The sequence below is a fragment of the Andrena cerasifolii genome, chromosome 5, assembly GCF_050908995.1.
Source record: "Andrena cerasifolii isolate SP2316 chromosome 5, iyAndCera1_principal, whole genome shotgun sequence".
NCBI classification, from domain to species: domain Eukaryota; kingdom Metazoa; phylum Arthropoda; class Insecta; order Hymenoptera; family Andrenidae; genus Andrena; species Andrena cerasifolii.
In genome coordinates, this window is record NC_135122.1 from 9,814,966 (window position 1) to 9,842,224 (window position 27,259).

Consider the following 27,259-nt stretch of genomic DNA (forward strand, 5'->3'; position numbering starts at 1 on the left):
CCATCGGGTGGTGGTTCCCGCTGTCGCGATCGGAACGCTCCCTCGGGATCCAGAGAATTGACTCGTCGTCGCGCACGGATTCTTTCGCTAGGGGGAAAAAGAAGACGGGGAAGAAGTCGAGCGGGAAGAGAAGGACGAAGCGGCGGCCTTATGTTAAACGGATTAGACAGCGGAATGCGTCGCCTCGATGAATTGCTCCCGTATGCCTGTTAAACGATCCCGTTCCGAGAACCCGCCGCGGCAATGTCAAGATACGAAGAACCGTGCACCGCGAACAAACACCAGATTAAACTTCCACTCTAATTGCCCGCGTGACTGTTGGATCGGCGCCGATCGAGCCTTCCTATTAACTAGAAAAAATACCGGCAAATTATAACGCGCCGGGTTGCCTTAACGAGATGCAAAGCGCGGCAGCGTATTTATACCTCTGTGCACCGGAGCCGATTGATTAATCGCGTGCGTTAATAAAGTTTCTCAGATTCTCGGTTTCCCGTGCAATGCTGCGCGCCGCCCGAAGGCGAGGTATCGGTAGCTGTTTGTCAGCGTACGCCGTGCCCCATGCGAGCGGAACGACTGGGTAATCCGATCGGATTTCGAAATGGTCGCGCGACCGGTTAATTAGACGGTCGCTACATTTCGACGCGGGTAGCTCAAGAAGCTTTCCCTCTACGCTCCTACGCTCGGCACGTGGCTCCACAGCGTGCGCCAATCTCAGATAACATCTAAAAGGTTCCTCGATCCTAATTCCAAGTGTGGAGACGGCCAGTCCTTATTTGTATTTCGTACCTACGGCGACATTCCACGTCACAGATAACATCCGATGATCCCTGCGAGGTGGGACGGAAACGACGCAACACCGCAGGACGCGGTGGCTATAAGCGTCTCTTCCTGCCCGAGGACCTCCGCCGTAGACAAACTACAACTACCGTATTTTCAGCCGGGCCGAAGAAAGCCGCTGTTCCCCCGCCACTCCCGGTGTTTTCCCTCCGAACACGCATTTGCGCGCGTTCCTACGTAAAGCCGAGATAACGCCGGGCCGAGAGGAATTCCAATCGAACGGAATGATTAGAGAGGCGGAACAATCTCTATGGAGAGATTTCCTTTTAATGGCCAGCGACTGGCTGCCGCCGCGGCTGAAGCTTTTGTCCGGTGCGGTCGGTAAAATTATTTCGTCCCAACGCGACGGTTCCGCCAAATTCGACGAGTACGCAACGGAGGACACGATCGTTGAATTCCTCGCCAACGGTGGTCGGTGCGGAAAAAAAGAAAAGATTCCGAGCGGCGTTTTGACCGCCACTGTGTCGAAGGACGTGCACATATCTGTGGCCGAGAGTGGTCCTGAGGACTCGGATTAATCGGGGACAAGGCAAGCACATTACCGCGGCTCCAGATAGCAGTAGGATATCGCCACGAAAACCACCGTGAAACTCCGAGAACCCGACACCCGGGTTCGTTGAAAGCCAGCCCGTGCCTCGGACGCGACGGCTAGCGGCTCCTCCTGGCCCGGCCAGCGAGCGAGAGAAGGAGAAACGGCCGGAGACAGAGCCGAAGCGGAAAGAGAAGGAGAACGAGAAAGAGAGACTAAATTGGTCTGCGGCCCTCCACCGAATCTGTGACGGGTTAATCCTCCCGGGTTCCACGAAGCAGGAGAGAAGAAGTTGCCCGCGGGAGAAGATTAAAGAAAAGGAACTGCGGCCCGGAGCGGAGATGGAATTGGAATCGGAAACTTGTGCTCCTGGGAATTTTTGCGACGTCCGGCCAGGTCTCTACGGACCACGAACGACCAACGGCAAACGGACCACCTTCGTTTTCGCTCCCTGGTTTTCCGATAAACAATTTGTCGACGACTCCTTCTCGGAATTTCGCCTGGCAATTAGCTGAAAATTACCAGCGATCGCGATCGCGTCTAAATACCGCGCGCAGCGCCGGAGTCACGCGCGGTATCGTGGATATCTCTGGTGTTGGTTTTACGCGGACGGCCCCAAGAGGATATCCTGGCGTTGTTCACTTAACGACGAAAGATTCACGGCTACCCTGACTAATTATTCCCTCCCGCGCGGGACCTCGCGCAGAATGCAAAGGTCGTGGAGGCCGGGTTGTCGCCTCGATGCGCTCGGCGGGCTTTCGGAACGCGATTAAAACGACGCATGTCGTCGCAAACGATGACAACCAGGACGACACCGCGACGATCCTTATCGCCGGGCAATTCCGCTACTCCCTCCCTTCCCCCCCGTCTACCGCAGTATCTTGAACCGCGCAGACAGCACCGATCGCACCTGGGTAATAGGGCGGAGCGATACTATATAGGCGAAAATTCAAATTTTAATTTTCACTTGGCCTGGGTGCGGGATAATTGTCTTTTGATTAACCAAACAGAACTGTAAAAAAAATTGGAAAATATTTCTGTCCGCAGGTTCCTTTTTCTCCTAAATAATCATATAATCATTATTAGGAGAAAAAGGAACCTGCAGACATGAATATTTTTCCAAAATTTTGTTACAGTTGTGTTTGGTTAATCAAAAGACAACTATCCCGCACCCAGGCCAACTGAAAATTCAGATTTAAATTTTCCGCTCCGCCCTACTGGGCAATCTAATGGCCACTCTTCCATTGGGGACCATATTTACGGTATTCTATCCAGAACACTGTGCGCCAATGGAGAGACTGTTGCAGGAGCTGAGGAAAGGCTGGCAAGCGACGGTGTTAAGAATGTCAAGGTGGCGGCGACTCGAAAATTGCCTGCGCAACACCGCAGAGACAGTCGTACCACTAATGCGCTTTAATTGTGACCCTCTGCAACGCGCAGTGACACCTTCTCTTCCACCGTCGCGCCACGCCGGCAGGGAAAGGCGTCGCGAACGCGCGTCACTGTCTGCGTGCGCGAGATGCACACACCAAAGCGAAACCCGGTTGCGCGATTGTGACATCGGGTTAAGATAAGCGCAGTTACGGAAATTGAATAATAATTGCAGGCCTCGGGCCACGCTGCTCCCTTCCTCCCTTCGCCGGACCTCGGTCTCTATCGCGCGCACGGTTCAAGGGAAAAAACGTCTAATAACCCAGCGCGGCTTGCTAGACGCTAGGCCCCCCTCCTCTGGCCTATCCGTCGATCTTTTTAATTAGAATTCCGTTGGAAAGGCGAAAACAATGGTACGCGAAGCGCCGGCACGTCGCGAGAAGAAGGCCTTTCAACGACGTTGATGGCTCTGTCGGACATGTATACCGCAAGTAGGTACGTACAGGTACCCTTCGCGGAACGCCGTGCCGCGCCGTGCCACGCCGAGACAAATTGCGCGAATTTCTAGAGGAAGTGCCGAGCGTGTCGAAACGAGGGCGTTTGCCCCGCAGGATGTGGGTTTTCCTGAGCATCGCCGAGCATCCCAGTAATCTTGGAATTCCCGACTTGAACGAGTTAATAGATATCCACGAAAGAACTGTCCATCGCTGGAGACCAGGAAAGTGGAGGTAGCCGGAGATAGTTATAGGTACCTAATTCGTGCGCGTCCTCGTATACAATACTCGCGCTGGGTATTTCTTGCGGGCATGATCGATGACTAGATAAAGTGTATCGCGGAGGTAGAGTAATCGGGCCTTAACCGTCGCGCATAAATCAAACGACTTGATCCATGGTGAAAAGAAACGACACTCTCGATGTATACGACATAACGATGCGTAAGTGGATTTGGAAAACCGGTAGAAAACCTGATCACCGCTTTCTCGTTCCCTCCCTTTGGCTTCCGCACGCAATAAATGCACGCAGAGCCGCTGGCCGAGCGGACGGCGACGGTTTAATGAAGTGGCTCTGTGCTTGTTCGATAATTTATGAGCTCGTATTAATTACGGAAATATCGGGTACGAAAGTGGATTGATTTTACTCGGACGATCGAGAAGTATCATAATATTGGTAAATGGAAAGGAAGGAACGAGCGAATGGCAGGCGAGCGCGGCGCGCAGCCACGATGAAACTGCGCGCGGTAGACGTCGAAGGTTGCTCCCCGCGTTATAAACTTTTCAATTCCTTTTTCGCGGCCACACGCTCTATTCGTGCGAGGAGAGCACCACTTAATGGGCAAGATCGGTCTGGCAACCGGCGGCATCGAACTTACAAGGTGAAATTTGCCAGGCCGCTACCAAAAAGCTGCCTCATTTCTTGATTACACCGTCGGCGTCGCGTCGGTATACCTCGGTATACGCTTCGACAATTATGCAAAACAGCCATCCTTTTATTCGCGCCCCGCTGCACCGTCCCGCAACACTGTTATTATTCTCTCGGCAGAACAAAAAACGCAACGACGAATAATGTACTTCCGCCACCGAGCGGCTATAATAATTCCTCGTCTCCTGACGCTAGCCTCCGCCGCCAGACGCAATCGCGCCAACAAACAACAGTGCCATCCTCGTTCGCCGCATACCTGCTCGTCCAGCGATAGCTACATTATATTTTAAAGCGTTCACGGTTTATCCCCATTTAATATACACAGCTGCATATATACGGAGTGGATATAATTTCGCGGACGTTGAAAAACAGCAATGACGGCGACGCGCTTCCGGCGCGGAAAATGTCGACGGCGTCGTCGCTGTTCCCGTGGAAAAAACGTTCGTCGATTCTCCCCTCGTTGCGCAATAAACGCGCGCACACCGCTGGCTAATGCGATTAAAAAAGCATTACGATTACCTCGAATTATTAACAATTACAAGGACAGCAAAAAGTGTAATTGCCTGTGTTAATCAACAAGTCCGAGTCCGCTTCTTCGCGACCTACTCCTATATCTACCTGCAGCCCTGTTCCGCGCCGCCCCGCCACCTCCACCTACCGCAATTACTTTAATTTGCCAATACCGCGAAATGCTTACTTTGTGGAAAATAACGAAGGGAAATGGGGGACAAGGCCGACGATAATATTTGAGAGATAAACGCCGCGGGACAGTAGGTACGATTTCGTATGCAAATCGGTCGCTCGAAAAGTCCCCGGATAGGCAATGGTTCAAGATATACCTATCGGGGCTGGAAAAGTTCCAAAGCACCCGGAATATAGGATTGTTGGTAATCGACGTAACATTTGATACCTGCGTATCATAAGTGTTTAATAGATCTCGTCACGCGCCAGCTACGATCGGTTGGGTAATAAGCGATCCCGCCGAGCGTTAGCCTAGCATGTGTTGAAATTTATCGTCATAGTTGCGACTAATTATCGGTCTCCATTAGACTTTTTCACCGCCTCGTACGCGCGCAATTTTCTACGCGCGAGGACCGTGAATAGCGGGGAGCCGCGGCAACGATGCAATTTTGTAATTAATGGTGACATTGCGGATAATTAACTGCCGTAGATAATAGTAATTGTAGTTAAGTCTTGCCTGTCGACCGCGATTACGTTCGCCAAGGTGTAGAGGAAAAAAATACACACGCGCGACTGCACCGTTGCGCGTTCGCCAACGTAGCCTCCGTCGTCGTCGACGACGGCAGCACCGGGCTTTCGCTACGTTCGCCAAAGGACGCGTGATTCCTTGAAACCTGGAACCACTGTAGGCACGGGAGACTAACGCCCGCGACAGCAACATCTTCTCAAGTTGAATTATTGGCACAGGCGAGGACTTGACGCGGAAGCCGTGGAGTGAACCTTCAGAAGAGTTGCTACGAATGTCCCTAATCGGCAGCCACGGTGCTCGTATGTCCCCATTTCTGCTCATTTCGTATTTTTCTTATTATTATAAGCGTCACGTTTGTACTATAGTTACAGCAAAATAATTCTAAATTATTTGAGCATTTACGCGAGTGCTGCACGAGCTTCGGGCTAATCAAAGTGCAGCATAAGAAACGAAAATTTTTTAAAATGAGAGACTCACGATTTTTCGACCGTGTTTTAGCTGGTTGTGGTAAGGAACAGGGTCGCTATTGGTATTCGATAATTGGGCAGAAAATAGTTTTTGCAGTAGAAGTTTTTATTCAATAACAAAAACAGATACCGTATTGTGCTCTGGATGTAGATTCTGTACTATTTATTAGTATTTGAAGTAGAAAACAGGTGATTAGGTTTAGGGTCAAGTGAATCACCGTCGTGTCCACATTTTTACTCACCAAAATTTTAGTAACATAATCTCACAATTCAATATATGCTGTAACCTCTATTTCTATTCGAAGGCATTTAATTTTTTGCTTATCACTATTTTATCCTTTTCCATAAAAGATGTAACTTATTTTAACCTGAAAAGGTAACATATTACGTGAGCAGAAATTGGTACAAATGGTGAGTAGAAATACGGACATTTCGAGCATTATATTTAATTACAAATTACTAGTAGTTAAACATCTTGAAATATCTTTCTTAAATAGTTTTCAACTGGTTGATTTATTATTAAAGAATTAACCAATTACTCTGCAAATTTTGATCGCAAACAAATTTTTTGCACCTTCTTTCTGAGGAGTAACCTCTTAAATGAGCAGAAATTGGGACATTCACCTTAATAGTTCCCCGAGTCGTATATCGTTGCCATCGTAAATGTTCAGAGTGAAATACTTTATACACAATTGCTACGCGAAGGACGACCCCTTTGTTGCTTGAATAAATTGATTTCCTAATTGTTGAGGGTTCAGCGAACTGTTGTCGCGAACAGAAACGAGAGGAGCTATCGGCGATTTATGACGGAGCAAGTAGGTATGTGTGCCCGTGGCTGTGTATTTAGATGTAGATTAGGATGCGTGCAATTACGTTAGTGCGCCGGTAAATTGCACATCAGTGGTCAACGTGATTTATCGTGTGTACCACGAGCCTTTCAGGATCCTCTTAATGATCATTCGCAGATCGCTATCGACGCCATTGGCGGACAGAACACCACGTCGAATCGGCCTGGTCGCGCGACCCTCGATTACCCTGCGATCGATCGGTTCTAATGTTTTTACAGCGGACCGGTGTCACGTCCAGGCAACCTCCGCGGCTCGCGAATCCATCTAGCTCTCGGAAACATCGGAATATCGCGCGCAATTTGCAAAAGTACGAGCCTGCGAGGTATCGGGGCATCGATCAGACAAAAGTATCGCCCACGGGCATTACACGTGGCCGATGATCGTTTGCGAGAATCATTAACATCTCCCACTTGGAGATAAGTAAGGAGAGGAGCGCAACGAAACGACTACAGGGCTCGCGCGTCAACGGCGAAGCGGACGAGCTACCATATACCGTTCGGCTGGGCTTTTATTTACAAATCGAGTATAGGCTCCCGTAAGAGGTCCCTTTGATTTTCGAGTGATCGATGATCGGCCGATTTCCCTGACGTCGACAAATTGCTTCGACGCTATCTCTCTATCGTTAATTGATTTCGCAGACGTAAATCGTTAATCGAGTCTCTCTCCGACGGATAATGGAGCAATTTGCAAATTACATCCGCGTTGAACGGAGATTTTCATCGAGTTTGCGGACAAAAAACCACCGGCTCCGCGTTCAGCCGTGCCACGATCCACGCTGGTATTAATAAACGCGTCCCAATAATCTTTGGACGGAGGTCGAGCGGGCAGAAGAACGCAAGCTCGGGAAAACGACACGTGTACCTTCCCCAGGCCAAGTGCCCGTTTGATTTTTCCACTGCACGAATAACGAACGTGGCCGCGATTGCGATGAGGTCGAGAGCTCGAATGAATGGTGCGCGCTCACTGGGCCGACAAATTGAGCAGCTCGGAGAAAAGGCAAACACCGAATATGGTTTTCTATTATGTATAGCTGTTTAATTAACGTGCTTGCGCAAAACGGGCACGCGTGCAAGCCGGACAGCGTGCCATCCAGCAGCATGGTACAGAAGAGATCGAAATGGACTTGTCATTAGAGCCATTACAGATCGGAGCGATGAATGGCAATCGTGAAATCGCGTTCCATTGTCGCTAGAGGTTTCAATTGTTCGTCACGAATGGGTTAGGTCGGCAATAGCAGCCGGTTGCGTAATGGGACTGAGCATTCCGCCGAGAAGTCCGATCCATTAGCGCGCTAATTGAACGTTATTGCGCGTTTGACAGTAAGCTTGTAATTAAGGAACACCGATCGGCACCGGCGACTGTCGTTTCGATATTCCAAGTCGAATCGCGTTTGCCGATCGGGCGATACTTGGAAAAGCTGAGTCGGACGCATTAGAGGGCCGCTCGCGGCGTATCGAATGTAAGAAAGATTCGTTGCTGCCAACTTAATTACTTCTTACGATCGAGGCCGAGATAATTCCCACAGTAGATACGCAGCGTTACGTAGCTAATATAGAGGTAATACCTTTGGAAGCGGTTCTACCGCCGCCCCGGCCCTCTGTCTCCCTCATTTACCCTCCTTTCTCCTCGACACGGCTCGCCTCGTCTCGCTCTCGCGTCTTCCGATCTTTCTATCCGCGAGTTTCTTCATTGTTGCGATTACTAGCGGGCCTGCGAGACGTTATGCGAGCCGGGCTAATTAATTCAGCTCGGCGGAGCTGAGTGGACGCGCGGGCGTAGCCTGCATCCGGAAGGTAAATATCCGCCGCTATCGGGCGCGCTATCGCGTGAGCAGCCACCGGCTAAAAAGGGGATCGCCGATAATTCGTAATTGCTTGTTATTATCGTGCCGAGAAATCGAACACGTCCTACCGTCGCCGGTTCTTGTCGCAGGATGCATTGATGCGTCTATTAGCGGGCATTTGCAAGTATGATTCGATGTAAAAACACCTCACCCGATGTAACCCGTCGCGCAACACCGACCTCTCGATTCCATCATTCGTACGCATCAACGCACCCCTCGGCAGCAACGAGCCCTTCCCTCCACCAGTGTTATACAACCTCTTCTCTTCCTCGCCGTAGCGAAACCCAGTCGTTAGCTCGCGCGGTCTCCTTCGACTTTTCGGGATCTATGTGAAATGTATCTACGCGCAACAAAGCCTCCGTTCCTCGAATGCTCCTCCATCTCAAGACACTTAAGAGGCTGAAGACGGCAGAAGAAAGTTATGGAAAACTTCCGAGACCTTGGTGATACAAAGTCGCGGTGCCAGCACGCTGGAGTGTGCGCATGCACGCGGAGCTGGTCATTAAAACGCGTCCGCGAGAAACACAGGCGGCCTCAATGACTCGGCTAATTAGTTTATTGCGCCGCGCTAATTTGTATGCCCATAAGTCGCGACCGTACGTAGGATCCTACACGGAGCGCGTAATGCACCGGCTCGGTATACGCGCGGACACGCTCGCGTGTGTGCCAGCCGGCTGCGGAGTGCAGACACGTACGGGCGCGTAGTAGCGCGCAAATATGACAGAAATGACTAGCAGATTTTCAAGCCGCTCTCTCGGAAATCACTCCATCCAAAGGATCTAATCGAGCGTGACGCGTCTAATCGGGCATTCGCGATACACCGCGAGCGAGCGCGGAACGAGCCGAGAAGAAATAAATTAACATCGCGAATTCTCTCCTTGCCGGCGATGAATTAACGACGAGTCAATTAACGCGATTACGACTGGCCGGCTAATTCCGCCGCGTCTTTCGGAGCCTCGGAACGCGTGCAACGAGCCGAGGATGGCTAACCCTTGGGCTCGGGAAAAAAGGATGCCCGAGGGCTGAGAAGCGGTGCACCCCGGGCGCGGCTCGGGTACTGCGCGTCGACCACGAGCAGTCGCTTCCTCCCGCCGTGAAATTACAGTGTTTACGCGAATTAGATTTCGGTTTCGGTAATTTTCAGTTAATAACGAAGCGAACTGGCCAACCAACGAACGAGCATTAAGTGCGGCTTCGAACCCATTAATGCTATTATAATGTAAAAGGCTACCTACGCGCGTCCGTCTCGGTCTCCCCGCCTCGATCCTCGCTAGCCGCGATACCGAGCGGCGTGCACGTTGCGCCGCGTATTCCATGTTCACGGCAACGGCCAACAAAAGTACGAAGAAAGGCTTAGATCTCGCTTATCGTTCGCATTACATCGTCCAGGCTACCTGCATTATAAACTCATTTCCGATAAATCGGCCCGACTAAAAACCGCTTTTGCCGTTCCTTCCTTCCTTCCTCCCTCCATCCCTCCCTCCCTGCCTCCTCCTTTCATAGCGGGCGCGTTCGTTGCTCGGCTGGTCTCGCGTTTAAACGGATTTCGAGGCGTGATATCGAGGCGGTGCCAAGTGCACCAGCGTTTCGCTGTTCCTTACTTGCGCGGGGCTGATCGCTCGCGCCGACGCGACCGATCCCGTGACGAGCGACACTAACAAGTACTTACCTTCTCCAGCTCCGGCTTCTGCGTAGCCGGCTCGCCGCGCCGCTGGATCGAATTTCGATAGCGACGAATTAAAGGACAAACGGTCTTGGCGAAATTCATTAGGGAGACGGTAAACCGGTTCGAACGCTAAAACGCCTTTGCAAATTGCGGACGGGAATTATCAGTAGCAGCTTGTAAGCAGGAGGTTGGATCCTTCTGCTGGTATGTCGAGGTATCGATCGCGCGTGAAAATGATTCTGGTCGTTACAAGCGAATCGAACGCTGTTACATGATCACTCACAGCGTCCAACGTGCCGAAGTGTGGGCTTGTAGGGATCATTAATGCGGCAAGGTCGGTGAAAGGAAGGATAACTCTGTCCTCCTCCGTCCCTGTGACTCTCCGTCTCTGCGTTTCTGCGTGGTCGGGCTGCGTACACACGAGCCGACTCGAAAATCCGTCGGCGATCCTGAGCAATAGTGGATGCGCGTCGACACCGATATTGCGTCGGTTGCTTCCAACTTTCATTGCAAGCTTGTCGAGACACCTTGTATACAAATGGGTCACATGGCTGGCAGACGAGAAGATTGGCATTTGCCATTTTCGCTGTAGATTTCTACGCAATTTTTTCCCTCCAGTAGGTACCTACGCAGTAGCTCGACAGCAATTCCTTCGAAGGCATACTCACAGCGGAAACTAAACCGCGAGGATTTCCCTGGTCATTCGGGGAACCCGATCGAGTCCTTGATATCTCATCGGTCGAGGCCCAGCGCGAACGACGGTTCGCACGATTCAGTTTGAAATCGGCTGGCTGCGCGACAGAACTACAGTCTTCCCCGGATTGTCGAGAAAGATTTGACAGTGGAAGTAGTTAGCACCTAATAAACTGAACCTTGCCAGGGCCCTCGCCCGAATTGTCTGACAAGGAGACTGATCGACGTTAACCGAGAGTGAGTGAAATAGCGCACCACCGGAGACCCCCGGTCAACGGCGAACTGAATCGTTCGGTATTGAATATGAAAGTTTTCATATTGCGGATTACACCTTGACGAGAGTATTACCGATGGATTGGTGAGTTTATGTCGACGAAAATGAGTCCTAACACGAAGCAATTCGGTCTATTTTTTATTATGAAAACACGATCAGAGTTCCAGTTCCCCGGTTTAAGGGGAAGAGCACGTTTCTCGTGATTAACTCACAGCATTTCTCCTGCAATTATTATCGAAGCAATTTGCCAATCCTCGTCATACCAAACAGGTAGTAAACATCCAGGCAATTTCTCCTGAAGACTGCATTTAAGCAATCTTCAGCAGACACTATACAATTCGGTGAAGTCGTTGATATTCTCCGTTTAAATTCTCTTCTGCAGTATTACATAGTGTGTGTAACGGGAAGAAGTCACTTTCCAGCGTGAGAATTACAACATTTAGTGAACGTAGCGACGTTCACTAAAAATGGACCGAATTACTTCGCGTTTGAACTCATTTTCATCGAAAAACCATAAAGAAAAATCCATTGGTAACAGTTTCACGAACATTTCATTTTTCGTTACTGGGTATTTTACCTGACCCAATGGTTTTATTGCTCTCAGTTAACGGGCGGCCTACCCGGGACCGCAGGCTCTCGATCGCAGCGAGGAAGGAAAACAGTGGGGTGGGTAGGTTTTTCCCGATAATCAGAGGAAAAAAGCATTTCATTAATCCGAGGAAGACTGTACGTCCATTGTCCGTCGTTACAAACGAGTTTCGGTAGCGTTAAAGAAAGCGGTACGCGCTAGCGAGATTTAATTCAGCCAATTAAACGAATGAGAGGAAAGAAATGTTCCGAGGCTCGAGGAAAATAACGGACGACTGGAGGTCCAAGCGAATAAAGACATGCTTCTGGTTACAGATCATTCGGCGCGAGGAGGAGGCGGTGGCGGCGTCGAGCAAGCTGTCCCGCAGACGAGTCCTGCGAGCAGCACGAGCAGCTCGAGCCAGGTGAATCAGACGAATCAGGGGAGCCAGCAAGTTCACCAGCAATCGGTACCGCCGCCTACAACGACAACACCTCAATCCACTCAAATGGGAATCTCGACGGAGGAGGTGAGGCCGGAGGAGGAGAGCAGCCACCCTAGAGCAGCGCCGACCAGCCCTGAAAGCGAAGCCGAGGTCGACGACTTCGCTCCGAAAAGGAAGCAGCGCAGATACAGGACTACCTTTACCAGCTTCCAACTAGAGGAACTCGAGAAAGCTTTCTCGAGAACTCATTATCCCGACGTGTTTACCAGGTACGTCCCTGCTAGCCTTTGCATTTGTCGCAGCTCGAGCAAAACACTTGCCGCCTAAAGGGTTGCGCCAGCACCAACGTGGAAAAATCTCTACCGGCGTGCGTAAAATATGGGATGCCCATCGATCTTTTCCCTCGAATCGCCGTTCCTAGTAATCCTGGCAGAGGCTCAGAGAGGAGTTCAGGACGCGACGCGCCTTTCGTGCGGCTGATAGGAAGCTCTCGTGTATAGGTATACCTCCCGCCGGTCTAGACGATAGAGGAGGTGTCTAGTCGCGTTTGTCAGGTTCCAGGCCTGCCGTGTAACGGGATCAAGATACTGCAGGAATTCGCGGAGCCAGCTATCAGCTTTTCTACCCAGCCGAAATATTTCGTGACCACGGTTACGGTTTCGTGCATCTTTCTCGTGCACGTGCGCCAGGCCGGGCCGCCTGAAACGAGACCACGATTGCCAATCACTTCCTCTCTAAACTTCGTCTTTTAATGGATTCCGTGAATGGACTCGACCGAGCGGATTTACGATCCGATGCACAGGTAGTCCTTGAGAGGAGTCATAAAACGGACCTGCTTGTTTTGACTATGACGTTGGCCTCGGAAAAAGACCTGGGAACCTATTGTTAACGAAGCAGCTTTTACGAAGTCCAAGGATAAATTCGGAGCTCCTTGGATGAAAGTAGCGTAGCCCCGTTTGCGCGGGGCATGTAAGAAACGGAGACTTAATCTCGCGAAAGAGAGGTACACACCGCGACGAAGCACGTAAAATTATAGTTAAACGTCGCGTAATAGCGAAGAATGCGCTGCGAGAGCGTGCGTGGAATCTTGGAGAAGCTGCAAGATCTATCGATCGGGGAAACGGGACGCGATCCCCACCTTCCATCGATCATAGTGTTTTTCGAGAGCCGCGCTAGGCTCGTCATGCAAATACTCTTCCGCGGCGTGAAAACGATGGTTTTGCGTTATTAAGTCCCCGGAGGTTGGATCCAGTTGTGCACGGTAACGTGCCGGCAACGGGGTGTAGCGCAATCTATCTGGCAGGCTTTTTCTTTCGTCTCCTTCTTTTTCCTCGTGTCTTCTTTCGTGCCACGGAACACCCGGTAGGTAACTAATAGCGGTGTAATCGCTCGTAATAGGTCCGGTCCTGCGGCCACGGTATGGGTTCTCGTAATTAACCAACGTGGAGGGGGTATGCAGAGGGGCAAAACAGACTCCGCTCTGGTCTGGCATGAAATTCGCTTAGAATCCATAGCGAGGAGCACGATCGAAAAGTCGATTTCATTTGAACCGAGAACGAAGGCCCCCGTATAGCCGCACGAATACTTGGAGTAAAAATGTTCGAAGGATATCTCGGTATGGCGGTGCCGAGAGGACCGGCGCGGCGGCTCCGCCTTATCGAAAGATTCCGAGTCGAAACTGGCGTTTCGAGATAAAGCCTAATGTCCGTGGCATCCCCCTCGACGTGAAATCCATGGCTGTCTGCCTCCGATCGACGACTCTGTCCACTCTTACTTTCTTCTGCCAGCGAACGCCGCGCCGGTAAGTTTAAGCTTGCAATTTCCGACGGGATCGACCATAGAACAGATCGCGTCCCGATAAAGAAATCAATCGATTTTTGCCAGCAATTTCGCCGTAATCTACCGTTTCCTTATTGTGGGTCATTTCCTTTGCGCTCCCAGTCGCTCGATACCTTTTTGCCGTTTTCATATAAATTAATCCCCCCCCCCGGCCCCCCCGGCCCCCCTGCCACCCCTCCATCCGTTTCTTGCCGCTGCTCTCTCGGCACCGAGACGCGGTATTAATTTCACACTAATTGGATTTTATGGTCGCTTAGGTTTATTGACTAACTGACCGAGTGGAGGTAAGCCTTGCTCGAATCCGATGCATATTCATTAGTCGCTCTTTTACGAGGAAACGTTTGCGATTGGCTTCTTCGAAATGTATTTCGCTCGCGTTGCTTTCTATATAGTAGCCACTAGCCACCATTTTTCTCGCGGGTTCTCGTGAAAACGGGAGGTTCCGCGAGGGGCGCGCGTGCAGCTCGCCGAGTCGGGCCACGAATTTTCTCGACGAACGGGGCCGAAGGAATCGGTTCGATAAAACATCTAGATACGCGTAGGATGTTGTAAGCCCTCGAATGCAGCCACTTACTTTTACGAGCTCTTAAGATCTAATTTAGATTAGAATCGTGTGGCTCGAGCTACCGTGGTTCGACTAATCATCCGACCAAACTCCTACCAGCTTCTCGATGCCTTGCTATTGGTCTTTATTATTTTTTTTTTCCACTCCTCTCGTACCCTCGCTTCCCGCTGCCCCGCTTTTGTTTCTCATCGCGATAGATTCTGGTACGAGGGGGAGCCCCGAAAAGGGAAGAAAAGGAGAGAAACGGGATAGAAGAGGGAGAGAAAGCAGCGTGGTCCTAGGAGGGTTTACTTATAAAATTTATCGTTCGCTTGAAACGCGCTTCGAGAGATCCACCTGTTTCAGAGGGCAGAGCACGCTTCTCGGTAAATCATTCCGAAGAATACCTTTATATCCGTGGGGTGGGTCGGTGGTGAGTTTAATAAGGATGATTGTTTCCAGTGATCCGTGGAACGGAACCAGTTCCATGGCTCCCTTCTCTCCGATCCTGTCCTTCTCTTTGTCCCCTTGCCCTCCTTCCTCTCCCCCTGCTTCTATCCTCTGTCCCGACCTGTGTAACTTCTCCTGTCATTAATCGACCGACGAGTCATGCTCCCGATTAGAAACGCCGCCGCCGCCAGCGCCAAGGATCCGTTATTCGTTTCTTAGCAAATGAGATTAGTGCCCTCGCGACCACTAATTAGGACAACCGTCGGATATCTCCGCCGGAAGCATCTCTAATTTTCTCTCCTTCTTGCGACTCTTTTTACCGTCGGCTTCGCGGCTCCAATCCTCGCGGTTACCCGGCGCGCCGTCCTAGTTCCCCAGGTGCACCGGTGACAAAACCTATCTACCTCGTGTCGAAGACACTCGGTTAATCTCGTTACACGCACGATCTCTCGACGATCCCATTGGGCCTGGCTTAGCGCGTTTCTTCCCGCGTTAATCGCGGGGCCGCGGGCTTTTTTTGCGAAACCGCCGCTCAACCCGTCTCCCTTTCTTGCTCGGCGCGTCGAGGATCCAGAAGGGCAAGGCCCGCTGGGACGCGTTCCCGATTTGATCGACGACAGTGTGGCTAATCAGTAATTGCCTCTCCACGGCGCGGCGTAGGTACGCGCGTTAAGCGCGAATTACGCACGTATTACGCGGCCGACTACCGACTTTGCTTTCGTCTCGCTCTATCGCAATCGCAGCTTCCAGTTCGTAACGGCGCGGCGCCTTTCCGTTATTACGATTACGGCAAATTAATTTCCGTCTCGACGCGATGCTTTACCCGCGGATGCCATCATCCGCGGTATCGTCGAAATCGTCGGTAATGCCGTGTCATTCCATCGGTAATTGCCGCCTCGAACGCAACATTCTAGCGGCAGTCGAGACGTATGATTTATACCGAGATTAATGGCAAATTCCGAGGGTTGTTCGTTGACCAACCCGATCGTTAGAGCGGAGATGGATCGCATCGCATTATTCACGGATATTACCTCGTAGCTACCAGCTTTTCTATCCTCCTGCCCGTCATAGATATCTGGCACACATACCTGCCGCGTGTCTTCGCCCGACGCGCCGCAAAGCCGCGTGTCCCGATGATTTCAATACGCTTCAAACCCGCCAGAAATAATGCTTCGCGAGGGTTTGGCTCTGCACTCGAAGGTGCACAGAATACGACAGCTAGAAACGAAACGAGACGGAAAAACGAAAGAGGAAACAATTAGGGGGCATACCCTAGGGAGATATGCCGAAGGAAGAAGAAAAAGCGAGGTTTTTTCTTGGAGCTAAAGTCTCGGCGAATCAAACGAACAAGCGATTCCGGCTGACGACGGTTCCGAGCGTGTTAAACAATAATAATTAAGGTTGCGTCACGAGGGACAATCACGGACTCGGCAGCGCTCAGCGAGTGGCTTGGTCCGACCTCCGAGGTTAATTAGATAATGTAATTGTCCGGCAATTACTCGAATTACCCGCGCGCCAAGCCTCTGTTGCCCACACCGCACGGTACCGCACACGCCACTTGGCGATCCTTCCTTTCTCCCTCTATCCTTTTTTCCCCTCGCTCCGTCCTGGTCGCGCGCATCACCTGTTATTTTCCCCGTCGCTCAATCGTACGTGATTTATGCAAACATGGGAAACATACGGAGGCGAGACGAGCGACGCAATACGCGAAAACCGCCAGCTGGCTAAACGAGAAAATACAAATTAGACGTTACACGATCGACTCGTTAAGCGCGCCGCGACGGAAATAACGTTTCGCTGCCGGCATCGCTACAAGACCTTAGCCTCGGCTCGTAATCATTTATTTCTCCCCGCGATGTTTATTCATTCCTTGCCCCAGAAAACGGAAAAACCTAACGAGCCGCGACGAGAAACGTAACGAGATCGGACAAGCGACAGGAGGAAAAGTAGCGGCGCGCAAAAAGAGCAAAGCCATGCAATCGCGCTGGCAGGGGAGACGGTGTGCACGCGTTTCGCGGAAAAGAAGCTTATTATCACGTCGAGTGGAGGAGAAAGAAGCTTCAGAGGGACTTTAATCCACTTAGCCGCGCGTTGACGTACGACTCCCGCGCGGCGTAGCGTTCCGCCGCGATACGATTACGAAATCGCGGTTCCCTTCGCGCGAATCGCCTCCAAAGTTGATCGCAGCGAACGTTTCACTTCGTTCCTTACGTACAGACTCGCGCTAGCGTTAGCCTCGACGGAGGAAGCGAACGTTTTCGCGATACGAATGTCCCTGACGTCATCGTGGTCTGCTTGAGGCCGGAGATGGATGAGCCTGTTAAAAAATGACCGCCACGATAAGTTGCGTGGAAGATAGAACGCGAAAGAAGTTGCACAAGGTCCTCGCGAAGCCCCCGTTAGGTAGAACGTACGTCTAATCTCGGTGTACGTGGCTGTTAGAGTGCTCGCAACTAGCACACTTCCCATGGCAAGGACACGGAGGAACGGCGGTACATACGTAATAATAACGATACGCGGGAATCGAGGGTAACCAAGTCGCAGTGAACGGTGCGGCGCGGCAGCGGCGGGTGTAATTAGGGACGGGCACCGTCTAACCGCGAAATTTCGTGATCTTATTAAATCCAGAAGGACGCTCGCCAGCGCGCCGCGCCGTAGAAAAAGGGAAAGGCTGAATTATTATCTGCTCGCGAACCAAGGTGCTCCCTTGCATCAGCGCTCCTCAAGATCGCGGTTCAGGAGCTCGCGGGAGAAATCGATGGTGAATGAAAATCGCGAGGGAGACGCAGGGTATGGGAGAGCTCGGGGGGCCAGTGGCAATGAATTCAAACGTCCCGGTTTACCCGAGAAGAGGCGAGAAGAAGAAACGACGATAAAAGGGATGCGGCGTGTCGGTAATGAATCCGAACACGGCGCAAATCGGCACAGTCGATTCTCGAGCTCGCCCCGGAGTCCCTGTAATTTCGATCGGGCAATGGCTGAATCGCAGCTCGTGTGCTCGAATGCGCCTAAGCACGAGAGATCCAGCAGAGGCAGCTTCTGTGCTCCGCGATATAATAACCGAGATTTCCTTGCGATTTCGTGGAACATCTGGGTAATTTGCGTGCGAGATGAGAAGCCCCGGGGGCCACTCCGTTCAGAGACAGTGCCACGGATTTGTATTTTCGTCGAATACCGACGTAATTATCAGTGAATCCTTCTCGGGCCGCTGGAACGGCAGAAATCGAGAAACCAAACCGATCTTCCGGTGTTCTCGACCGTCGCACGATTTTTACCTGTCGATCGCGCAACGGGCTTCGAGGAATCGACGGTGAGAAGGAGAAAATAGTAGTTGCGAAATAAATAGAAGCACCGGTCGGCTAACACCAAAGCGGAAACGCCTGGCGATGTCGTTGCGTAACCCGCGGTAATTTTAACATCGTGACTATACTGTCGCTGGATTTATTCTAAATAATCGTACTCGCAACATTCGCGAGGACCGCGGTCATATAGGCGTAGGTACACCTCTTGTTACATATGTAAGAGCCAGATATCATCTACTCGCGCGCCAGCGAACAGCCATGAAAATGCTACACTCTATCTCGCCCGTCACACCGGCTTAAGCGAGTGGCAATCGAATTGAAAATCATGCATGTCGAGTGACACACTGTAATTAACGGAAATTAATTTATGTCTTAAGTACCCGGGATCGAGTAATCTACGACACGATTGCAAACCTAATTAGTTTAATCAGCCTGCAACTCTAAGCTTCGCATATTTTTCTCGGTTTTTCTTTAGCTACTCGCAGGCTGTTTTGCTCGCGCATTCGAATGCAAGATGAATGAATTGACTCGAGGCAGCCAACCTAACACTCGTGTCGATTATCGATTGCGAACAGAACTACATACCTATGTTTGCTTTTTACATAGAATTACAAAATTAAACAGGCTCGCTATCCTCGATCAACTACATACCGATCTTTTTCTTCCAGGGAGGAGCTCGCCATGAAGATCGGCCTCACGGAAGCACGAATACAGGTTAGTAAAAATAGAGACTTACTCACTCGTTCACTCGTCGAACCGATGCTGCCCTCGTGCCTAGTCCTTCTTCCCTCGTTGTCCAGTGACGAGTTTGCTCCCAGATCTTACGCGCAACTTTTCACCATCTGAAAACCAACGCGGGCTTTATCGATGCTTCTCAACCCTACAGGAATTCTTGAGAACGCAAAATCATATTCGTCCGCGGCGCAATGGTCCAAAATGAATTTGAGTGCGACGACCGCGGACGCTTCGCTCGTGAAAAAGAAAGAGAAATCGTGTGAACGAGATGACAAAGGGTGGGTGGAACAGAGTTAGCTGCGCGAGCAGCTGGCTAATTCGCTCAATTAGCTTGCGATTCCCGGCATTTACTTACTCGCTCTTACGGTCTACCCGCTCGAGCTCTCCTCTTACTTGGCGACCTTCTCGTGTCGCTGCACGCATCGGTCATCCTTGAATCGGGCGCGTATTCGCGCGTCACTAACGTGTCCGCGATCGCTGCTTTTCATTATACTTGCAAATCCGTCACCATCCACCGCCGATCGACAATTTATACGGGCTTTAAGGTTATTATACCAGCACACGCCATGAGAACCACTGTTTAAGTGAATGACACGGGTACCCCGGCCTCGCATCCCCGTTAATCATTTTCAGGAATCCCTGAACACGATCCGCGCGGACGTACCTCTTGCGATATCCACGCAACCTTCGTGAAAATGTAATCCTTCGCGGCCACGATACGCGTAAATTGTCCCGCGGCTACGGCGGTCAACTTAACGCGTGTTAATTTAACAAAACGTTTCGGGGAATCGGTATCCCCCATCGCCGAGCGCGCGCCCCTGGTAATCCAAGGAGTTACGCGTAGGTACCTACTCGAATACCCGGATGGGATCTTACCAATCATTCTCTCCAGTACCAACTCCCACGAGAGCTACTTCGACCAATAACTTTGATCGACGTGCTGGATTGGGCGTCAGGGTATATCTCAGGCGGTATTAATTTCTGGTCTATCGTAAAATACGATTATTTAAGGAGGATGATTCGCTGGAGGAAGTACAGGCGGTGCCGACTCGTGGCAACGCGCGAAACAAGGAGGGAATCGATGAAAAAGGAGAGAGAGAGAGGGAGGGAGAGAGGGAGACGGCGAGTAACCGGCGTCCGCGTAATTAATGCAGCACGATTAAGCACGAAACGACTAGGTTCCGGCGGCGGATCGTGGTTGCGTTTTGTTTTAAAAGCCGCAAGTCGGATGTTTAGCTCCCTGCTGGGGGCAATCCTGCTCGCTGTGGGGGGTCCTGGCACCCGACCCCCCACACCCCATCACCTTTAACTCCCCATACGCCTAGCAACCACTTTGCATGTCCCAGTGTGAGTCTGTCCGATCGTTCGATCCAACCGCGTTGGAACACACGCGTTTCGACCCTCTTCCTCCTCCAACCGTGTCCCGTTCCTTTTGGGTACCAACCGAGAACGAAAAAACGATGCCTCGTCGTTGCGCAATCAGCCGGCCGATTCATTATCCCGCTTCCTCGTTTCTCGATTAACGGGGAATCGAATTGAAAGCCCTCAGTCTGCCGCGAAGGAGTTACGGATTTCCGGGGGAAACGGGGAAACAGAAACGATCTCGATGCTGATGAGCCACTAGCCCACAGCCGACCATCTCGCGAGTCACGACCTGGCTTTCTTCGTGCCGAACAGTCGATCGAATCGATCATCGAATCGCAAAGTCATCACGAAATATCTCTCCTACCATTCGCTCGTCTATGCAATGACGAAGCGGCACCCTTACCGATTGTATTGAGAGCGTCTACATCTCCAGGCGGTACTTTTGATTTCCGAGATACCTGCCCCGAAGAATCCAGTAACGTGGAACAAAGTCCAGGTCAAAGATGCCTGGCTAAAAGCTTTCCACATCTTAATCCGATGCTTACCGACGTCGCGAGAAGGTACCACCGTGCTCTCGACTACTCGAGTAGATATACCTATACGTGGTCTTCCCAAACGTCAGAAGCGACCCTCGCGAAATCAATAGCCCTATCGTAGAACCTGACGATCTTCCGGAAAGCAGCAGATGTTCGCGACGAAGCTCGCGGTTGTCGAACGAGTCATTGCGTTCTGTCACGAGACACGCGAAGGGAATTCGTTCGAGTGGAGCCCATTCGTCTCTCTGTTCCCTAAAACTTTTCGAGATTAACGTGGAATCGGGGGCACGCGCATTCGTGCTCCGAGCACGAAACGAGATCGACCCAACAGCCCAGACAAGGGACTTTGGAATTAAACTCCTTTAAAGAAGGGAAAGAAAAAAGGAAGGGGAAAGGGCGAAATAAGGAGAACAGGACAGCGAGCAGGGTAGGAAGGGAGGAGAGCTTCCGTTGAACTGATTAGAGCTCGAGTCTTCGAAGAACCGTCGCGGTGGAATGCGCTGCAACGGACGACGCACCACGAACGACGTTCGTTTCATTCGCGATCGTTCGATCAGTGTTGCCGCGACGGTAGAAAAAGCTTTTCCCTCCGTCGCTGCTGCCGAAACGAAGCCAGGATGTCGAATGCGCAAACTATTTAACTAGGCTGCTAGTAATCTCGTACCTATTATCGTGGATCGCCGAAGCCCGTGGATCCTGCCAGTTTCTGGAAGGCAAAAGTGGGCCAACAGAATGCCAGCTAACGGTTTTACGATGGCCAATATTTCGTTGATTCTCGAGGAGAAACGCGAGGGCTCAGGTAGGTAGGCGGACAAAGAAAGACGGACGAGAAACGACGGAAGAGAAAGGAGTAAAGAGGCAAAGATCGCTGCGAGGCAGCGATCTCGGGGTTCCCTCGAGCTTCGACAATAATTATACACCGCGAGTTTCCTGAAAAAGGGAGAACGCGTCACTTTAACCAGAATTCGCACTTCTATTCCTCCCCAACGACTTCCAGCGAACGAAATACTATTTGCTTTCCCAGCCGGAATCGGACGAATAGCTTTCCTGAAACCGAACTCGAAATCGATCCTCGAAACGCGCCCCGTTTCTTCGTCCTTGCTTCTTCGAATGCAACGATGAAGCGACTTGTTCCGAAAACGGGCACGCGCGAAAATGAATGCTCAAGAAACACTTTGTGTTCCGTTCGTTACTTATTTGCCGGTATTTGCGCGGCACTCTAACAAATAGACCAGAGCAGAAAGGGTGAATGATTGCGCAAGTCCACTCGATTATCATTTCCAAGGAATCTATAATCTACGAAAGTATCGAGACTTTAGCTCCTAAATAAATTAAAATATAGCCCGCGCGTTCAGACTCGAGTATTCGAAGTGAAGCTAGTGATTTTGCAAGCCACCGTTTAGGGAACCTATACAGTCGAGTTGGTACCTATACAGTCGAGTAGTAGGTATAAGGAAAAAATGATGTGATTTCGGTGTTAGGGAGCAGTGTGTCTAAAACTACTGAAGCAGGAAGAAGGCGAAAGGTTAAACGTGATGTTTGGTTGCAGGTCTGGTTTCAGAATCGGCGCGCAAAGTGGCGGAAACAGGAGAAGGTCGGGCCCCAGGCGCATCCGTACAATCCGTACTTGGGATCAGGTGGACCGCCACCATCGGCGGTCGTCGCGCCGACCTTGCCGAACCCTTTCGCCCACCTGGGCACGTTTGCCCTGCGGAAACCCTTCGACGCGTTTCGTTACCCACCTCTGGGTCACGGACCGGTCCTTCCTGGTAGTTACACCGCTCATCCCTATCATCGTGCACCGCCACCACTGCTACCACCTGGAATGCCTCTGCCTTACACGTCGGCCGCGTCCTTCCAAAGCCTCCTGGCCAACATATCCGCGGCGCAGAGACCGAAATTGGTCCGCGGATCCCCGCCGCCCCCGCCACCGCCTCCGCCCGCGCCGACGATCAGCCTGCCGCATCCACCGGTGCCACCGCCCTCGCAGACCACCAGCTCTCCCCAAGGCTCGCCCACGGGCAGCGTCGGTCTGCCGGACATCGACAGACGGACCAACAGCATCGCCTCTCTCAGACTGAAGGCCAGGGAGTACGAGCTACACCTCGAGATGCTTCGCAAGAACGGCGACCTCATCAGCTGAAGCGATTGGAGCCTAGAAGAACCTAGGTACAGCCATATCACGGTCCCACGATTACATGATCTCTTTCCCGCTCGATCGCTAGGCCCTTTCACCCGAATCGAGTGAACGTGAACATAACGGCGGGTGTGCGTAGGCACGAAGCTCAACTTGCTCGATACCTTTTTACGCTCGCGTCGCCGATCGGAGTACCAACTACATATGTATTATGCGTATGGCCCGTCTTTCTCCGCACTTTCGTATGTAGCGTACAAGATAGGAGCCAAAGAACTTCCATCCGAGTGGCCGGTCACTTTGTACTGTTTTTAATGTAGCGTGTTACGCGATGGAAGGTTGAACGAATAGCTGCCCCTCCTCCTGTGATCACTCGTGCCTTTCTTATGCGCAATCCCGCAACCTTAGGAAGGTTCGTGCGACTCTTTCGGATTCTATACGAGCGCTCCCCGACCTCGAGGCGATAATCCGACGGACCAGTTTATCGTCTTATCGAGCGCCCAGCTCCTATGAAATTCGAAAGCACTCGATCCCCGTCTAGGCAACATGCTTCGTGCAGAAGATCCCTCGAAACAGACTCGTGGCGCGAAACTGACGATTCGGGCGTCGCGTCCGCGTCGACATCCCGGTCGATCCTCTGGGAAACTTGGCGTTCGAGTTTCTTAGTGGTCGTTGGTGTTGTCGTCGCTCTTCGCGCGGATCGCGACCCAATGAATCATCGACAAGCGACAGTTCTTTTTTTTTTTTTTATCACGTCGTTCGTTAACAGAACGATACACCTGTCCACGTACAAACGAGTTGTTTTTCAACCTTCCTCTTTTAAACGATACGATATCGATTTTACGTGCGAGAGCTAACGGAGGAACATAGCGAAAACTGCGTTATTTTCCTGCACGATACTGTATATAATTTACAGTAGCGGTGAAGCGACGCGTTCAACCGTGTTTAGCTAGACGAATTCAGGCGGAAACTCTTTGAAATCTATGTCTCGTGATTCGTGAGAATTGGAAATCAATTTGCCGGCAACGCGTAGATGAGCTTCGGATTTTCACGGCATGTCGAGCTTGTGCGTCGCGCGTGCGCTAGATTTTAAAGACGATCCGCGAGACAAGCGAGGTTCGCGGTCGCTCACCTGATCGGAGAATCGTCTGCTCGTCTACTTGCGATTCCAAAGTAACTTTTAAGCAACCATCATCGAAAGATGTCCGTCCAGAAAGATTCTCGACGTCGCGGCGACGAAGCCTACGCTAGCACGCGCTCTTAACCCACCCGCAGGGTTTTTAAATATTTTAATTGAAAGTCAATCGACGGCACGGAGAGGGTGCAACAGGATCGAAAGATGATTTTGTAACGGAGCGAAGTTCTCCTGTCGCGACCGAGAATATTTGATACATAGTCGTTCGAAGACAGCGCGTAATTTGTTTACTTTTACACAAAGTCGTCATACGCTCTTTTTAGATAAGGAAAAAAATACTATTTATATACGCGTTCTTTAATCTAAAAATATTCAACGATATTGCGATAAGTTTAACGACTGTATAAGCATTCCTAGCAAGTAAGTTGCCTGTAAATAATTAACGACGTACGCGTAACTATTTGCGAAAAGACCTTGCAATTATTACTTGGCCCAGTTTCGCGATGCATGACAACATGTTCGTGTAAGCCATACCACATACCACGTACTACATACGTACCGCGTCGGCTACCTCAACCGATAGCGTTTCGATTTTCCACTATTTCGATGGGAACCCTCGCGCGAATAGAGCGCGCAAGCATTCGATCCGAAGACTAAAACCGGCGTCACGATCTCCGGAGGCTATCAACCACGGATCACCGTTGTCACCAGGGATCTCGAAGAAAACAGAGAGTATGCAAACGTCGTCAAACCATCTCCCGCTTCATTTTTCACGAGTAAAACGAACATTGGTGTCCATTGTACACAATTTTTATTCAACCCTCTCCCAGCCTTCCTCCTGTTCTTCTGCGACGAATAAATTACAGCGACGCGAGGGGGGGATGGGACAAGTGAAAATGAAAATGAGCCGCGTTCATTATTAAACGTACCCTTCCTATCGATTACCGAACGATTAACAACCAGATACACGGCAGAGCTATTAATTTATAAGGCTCGTCAAGTTGCCGAAGAAAAATGCGCCATTACCTCGACACATACATTATAAACTCTCCGGGCGAGGCGCGCTACCAAGGAGCTTCCAGGTCCTTCGAGGCTGACTTATGACAAGTAATTCGCGCCCGGACACGCCCGCCGACGAGTTATTTAAATATTTTACAGTTTAATGGAGTCCCGAGCCATTAATGCGCGTCAGCTAATTAGCGGCGTCGTGGGTACCGTCCGCTCCCCTCGGAGTGCTAACGATCTTGAGCTTGATAAATCGAACGGTTCCCGACGCAACGCGACCCGCCGATCAGAACTGGCTCGGCGTTAAGCGCGCTGCTCTGACCCAACCACCGTCCACTCATCGAAACTCGGCTCGGTTTAAGCAACATCGCCGGGGCTCCAGCGAACTCGATTAGTCACAACCGATCTAATTTTCTGAGACTATTACAACCGATCGTTTCTGCTCCCTCGCGATCCTTCTCCCACCTTGCAAACGAAGGAATTCAGAGAGGCGGTGGTTCGAGATCGCGGGGAATAGAATCGTTTAATGATAAGGTGAAGTAAGGTAGGTAACGGTGAAAGAATGTTGTCGAAAGGCGGGTCGATAACGCGCGGCGATCGATAAGAGAAGGACGAGAAGGAGCAGAGGCGTGTCTCGGTGGTGATCGATCCTCGATGGTTCGGGCCGCGTGGTCCTCGGATCCTGGTCGATCGAAATGCAGACCACGCAGCCGGCCGATCCCGAATTCATCGTGTCGGCCTGGCCATTAGCAAATTACTACGGTGTAAACAGTATCGAGGATGCCCGCGGGTACGCCGACTAAGTGCACCGATCTGCGTATGCATACGTGGATGTTTATACACCGCAGGCTTAGGCAGAGAGCCAGTTAGTTAGTAACCGATCATTATGGCGACGTTTTACACCGGCTCTAGCCACCTAATAACTGTCTGCAGCGGAATGAATTTAGCGATCGGTAGCGGACCACTTCGAAACCGGCTGCGTTCACCGAAAAACCGACTCCGGAGTCCCGGACTCTCCGCCGGCAGAAGGAGCGCGCTCTCGAAACAGTGATTTGTTTCATGCAAATTCTCCGAGGCGATATTAAGGAGACATAAATTACACCGCGAACGCATTCGGCCTATCCGGTGCCTAATGCAAAATCTCATTTGCTAAACGCGTAAAATTACGGGTTCTGCGGAGCGCGAGAACCTATTTAACGGATATACTCCTTTCACCGGCGTTGCGCGAACGAATGCGCTCGTGAGAATGGCTTTCCTCGCGGCGAGTATACTTGGCTAACTAGAATCGGTCGTGCGAAAAGCTCGGCCGAATTGCCGAACGACGGAAGAGGACTCCAGATCTGGACAAAGGCGTAATGGTATCTCTGATTTTTGCCCCGATTCTTTGAGCGTGCCGGGATTGGTCCCCTTCTTTTAAATGCTCGTCCTTTTTTCCCGCGTCCCCTCGCGCGCAGCACGCGTAAGGTTTTATCCAGTTAACAATCCCTAATTGCAGGGTTTCCTGTAACTAACTCGGTTAACGTGAAGGCCCCCACGATGATTCTCCACCGTTACCTATCATCGCGATGGATGCAGATTAAACAGCCCCTTAATCTCAGCCTCAGCAGCCTCGCTTAAACTTCGCAGACCTCCCTTGCGCTCCCTTATACTTCGTTTAATAGGGTCTAACGATAGGGAAACCGGACGGTTTACGACAGAATCATACACTTATTCCCGTCCAGTTCGCCTCCGCTGCTCTCCCGACTAATCGACCGTAATCGTCTCCCTTCCAATCAGCTCTCCAATTTAATAATTAGATTAGCTGTAAAGTGTCAAACTTTACGTTTACTCCGTGTTATCGTGAAGCAAAACGATTCGGGACACGGCGATAAAAACTGTGGACCCGATCCGCTGCCGAAATACCTTCCTCTCTCCTCTGCTCTTCTCTCTGTCCCTTGATTTCCCCCCCGGATCGATCAAAGCGCTGTTCAACGATCGGTTTTCGTGATGAACGACTGCACTTCGTCGAAGCTGCTTTTTCGGCTGGTCGGATCGCTCGCGCGCC

General features: G+C 51.1%; 1 protein-coding gene across 1 annotated transcript in view; it reads left to right on the forward strand.

Annotated features, from left to right (window-relative positions):
* The window catches only part of LOC143369505 (homeobox protein aristaless), a 62,707-nt gene extending 37,699 nt beyond the window's left edge, over nucleotides 1–25,008 (forward strand). Inside the window, exons 2-4 of the mRNA XM_076813545.1 lie at nucleotides 12,061–12,439; nucleotides 18,974–19,019; nucleotides 22,491–25,008. Coding sequence (XP_076669660.1) covers nucleotides 12,061–12,439; nucleotides 18,974–19,019; nucleotides 22,491–23,084 — 1,019 coding nt within the window. The 3' untranslated portion in view covers nucleotides 23,085–25,008. The remainder of the gene's footprint in view (nucleotides 1–12,060; nucleotides 12,440–18,973; nucleotides 19,020–22,490) is intronic.
* Nucleotides 25,009–27,259: the final 2,251 nt, after the last annotated feature.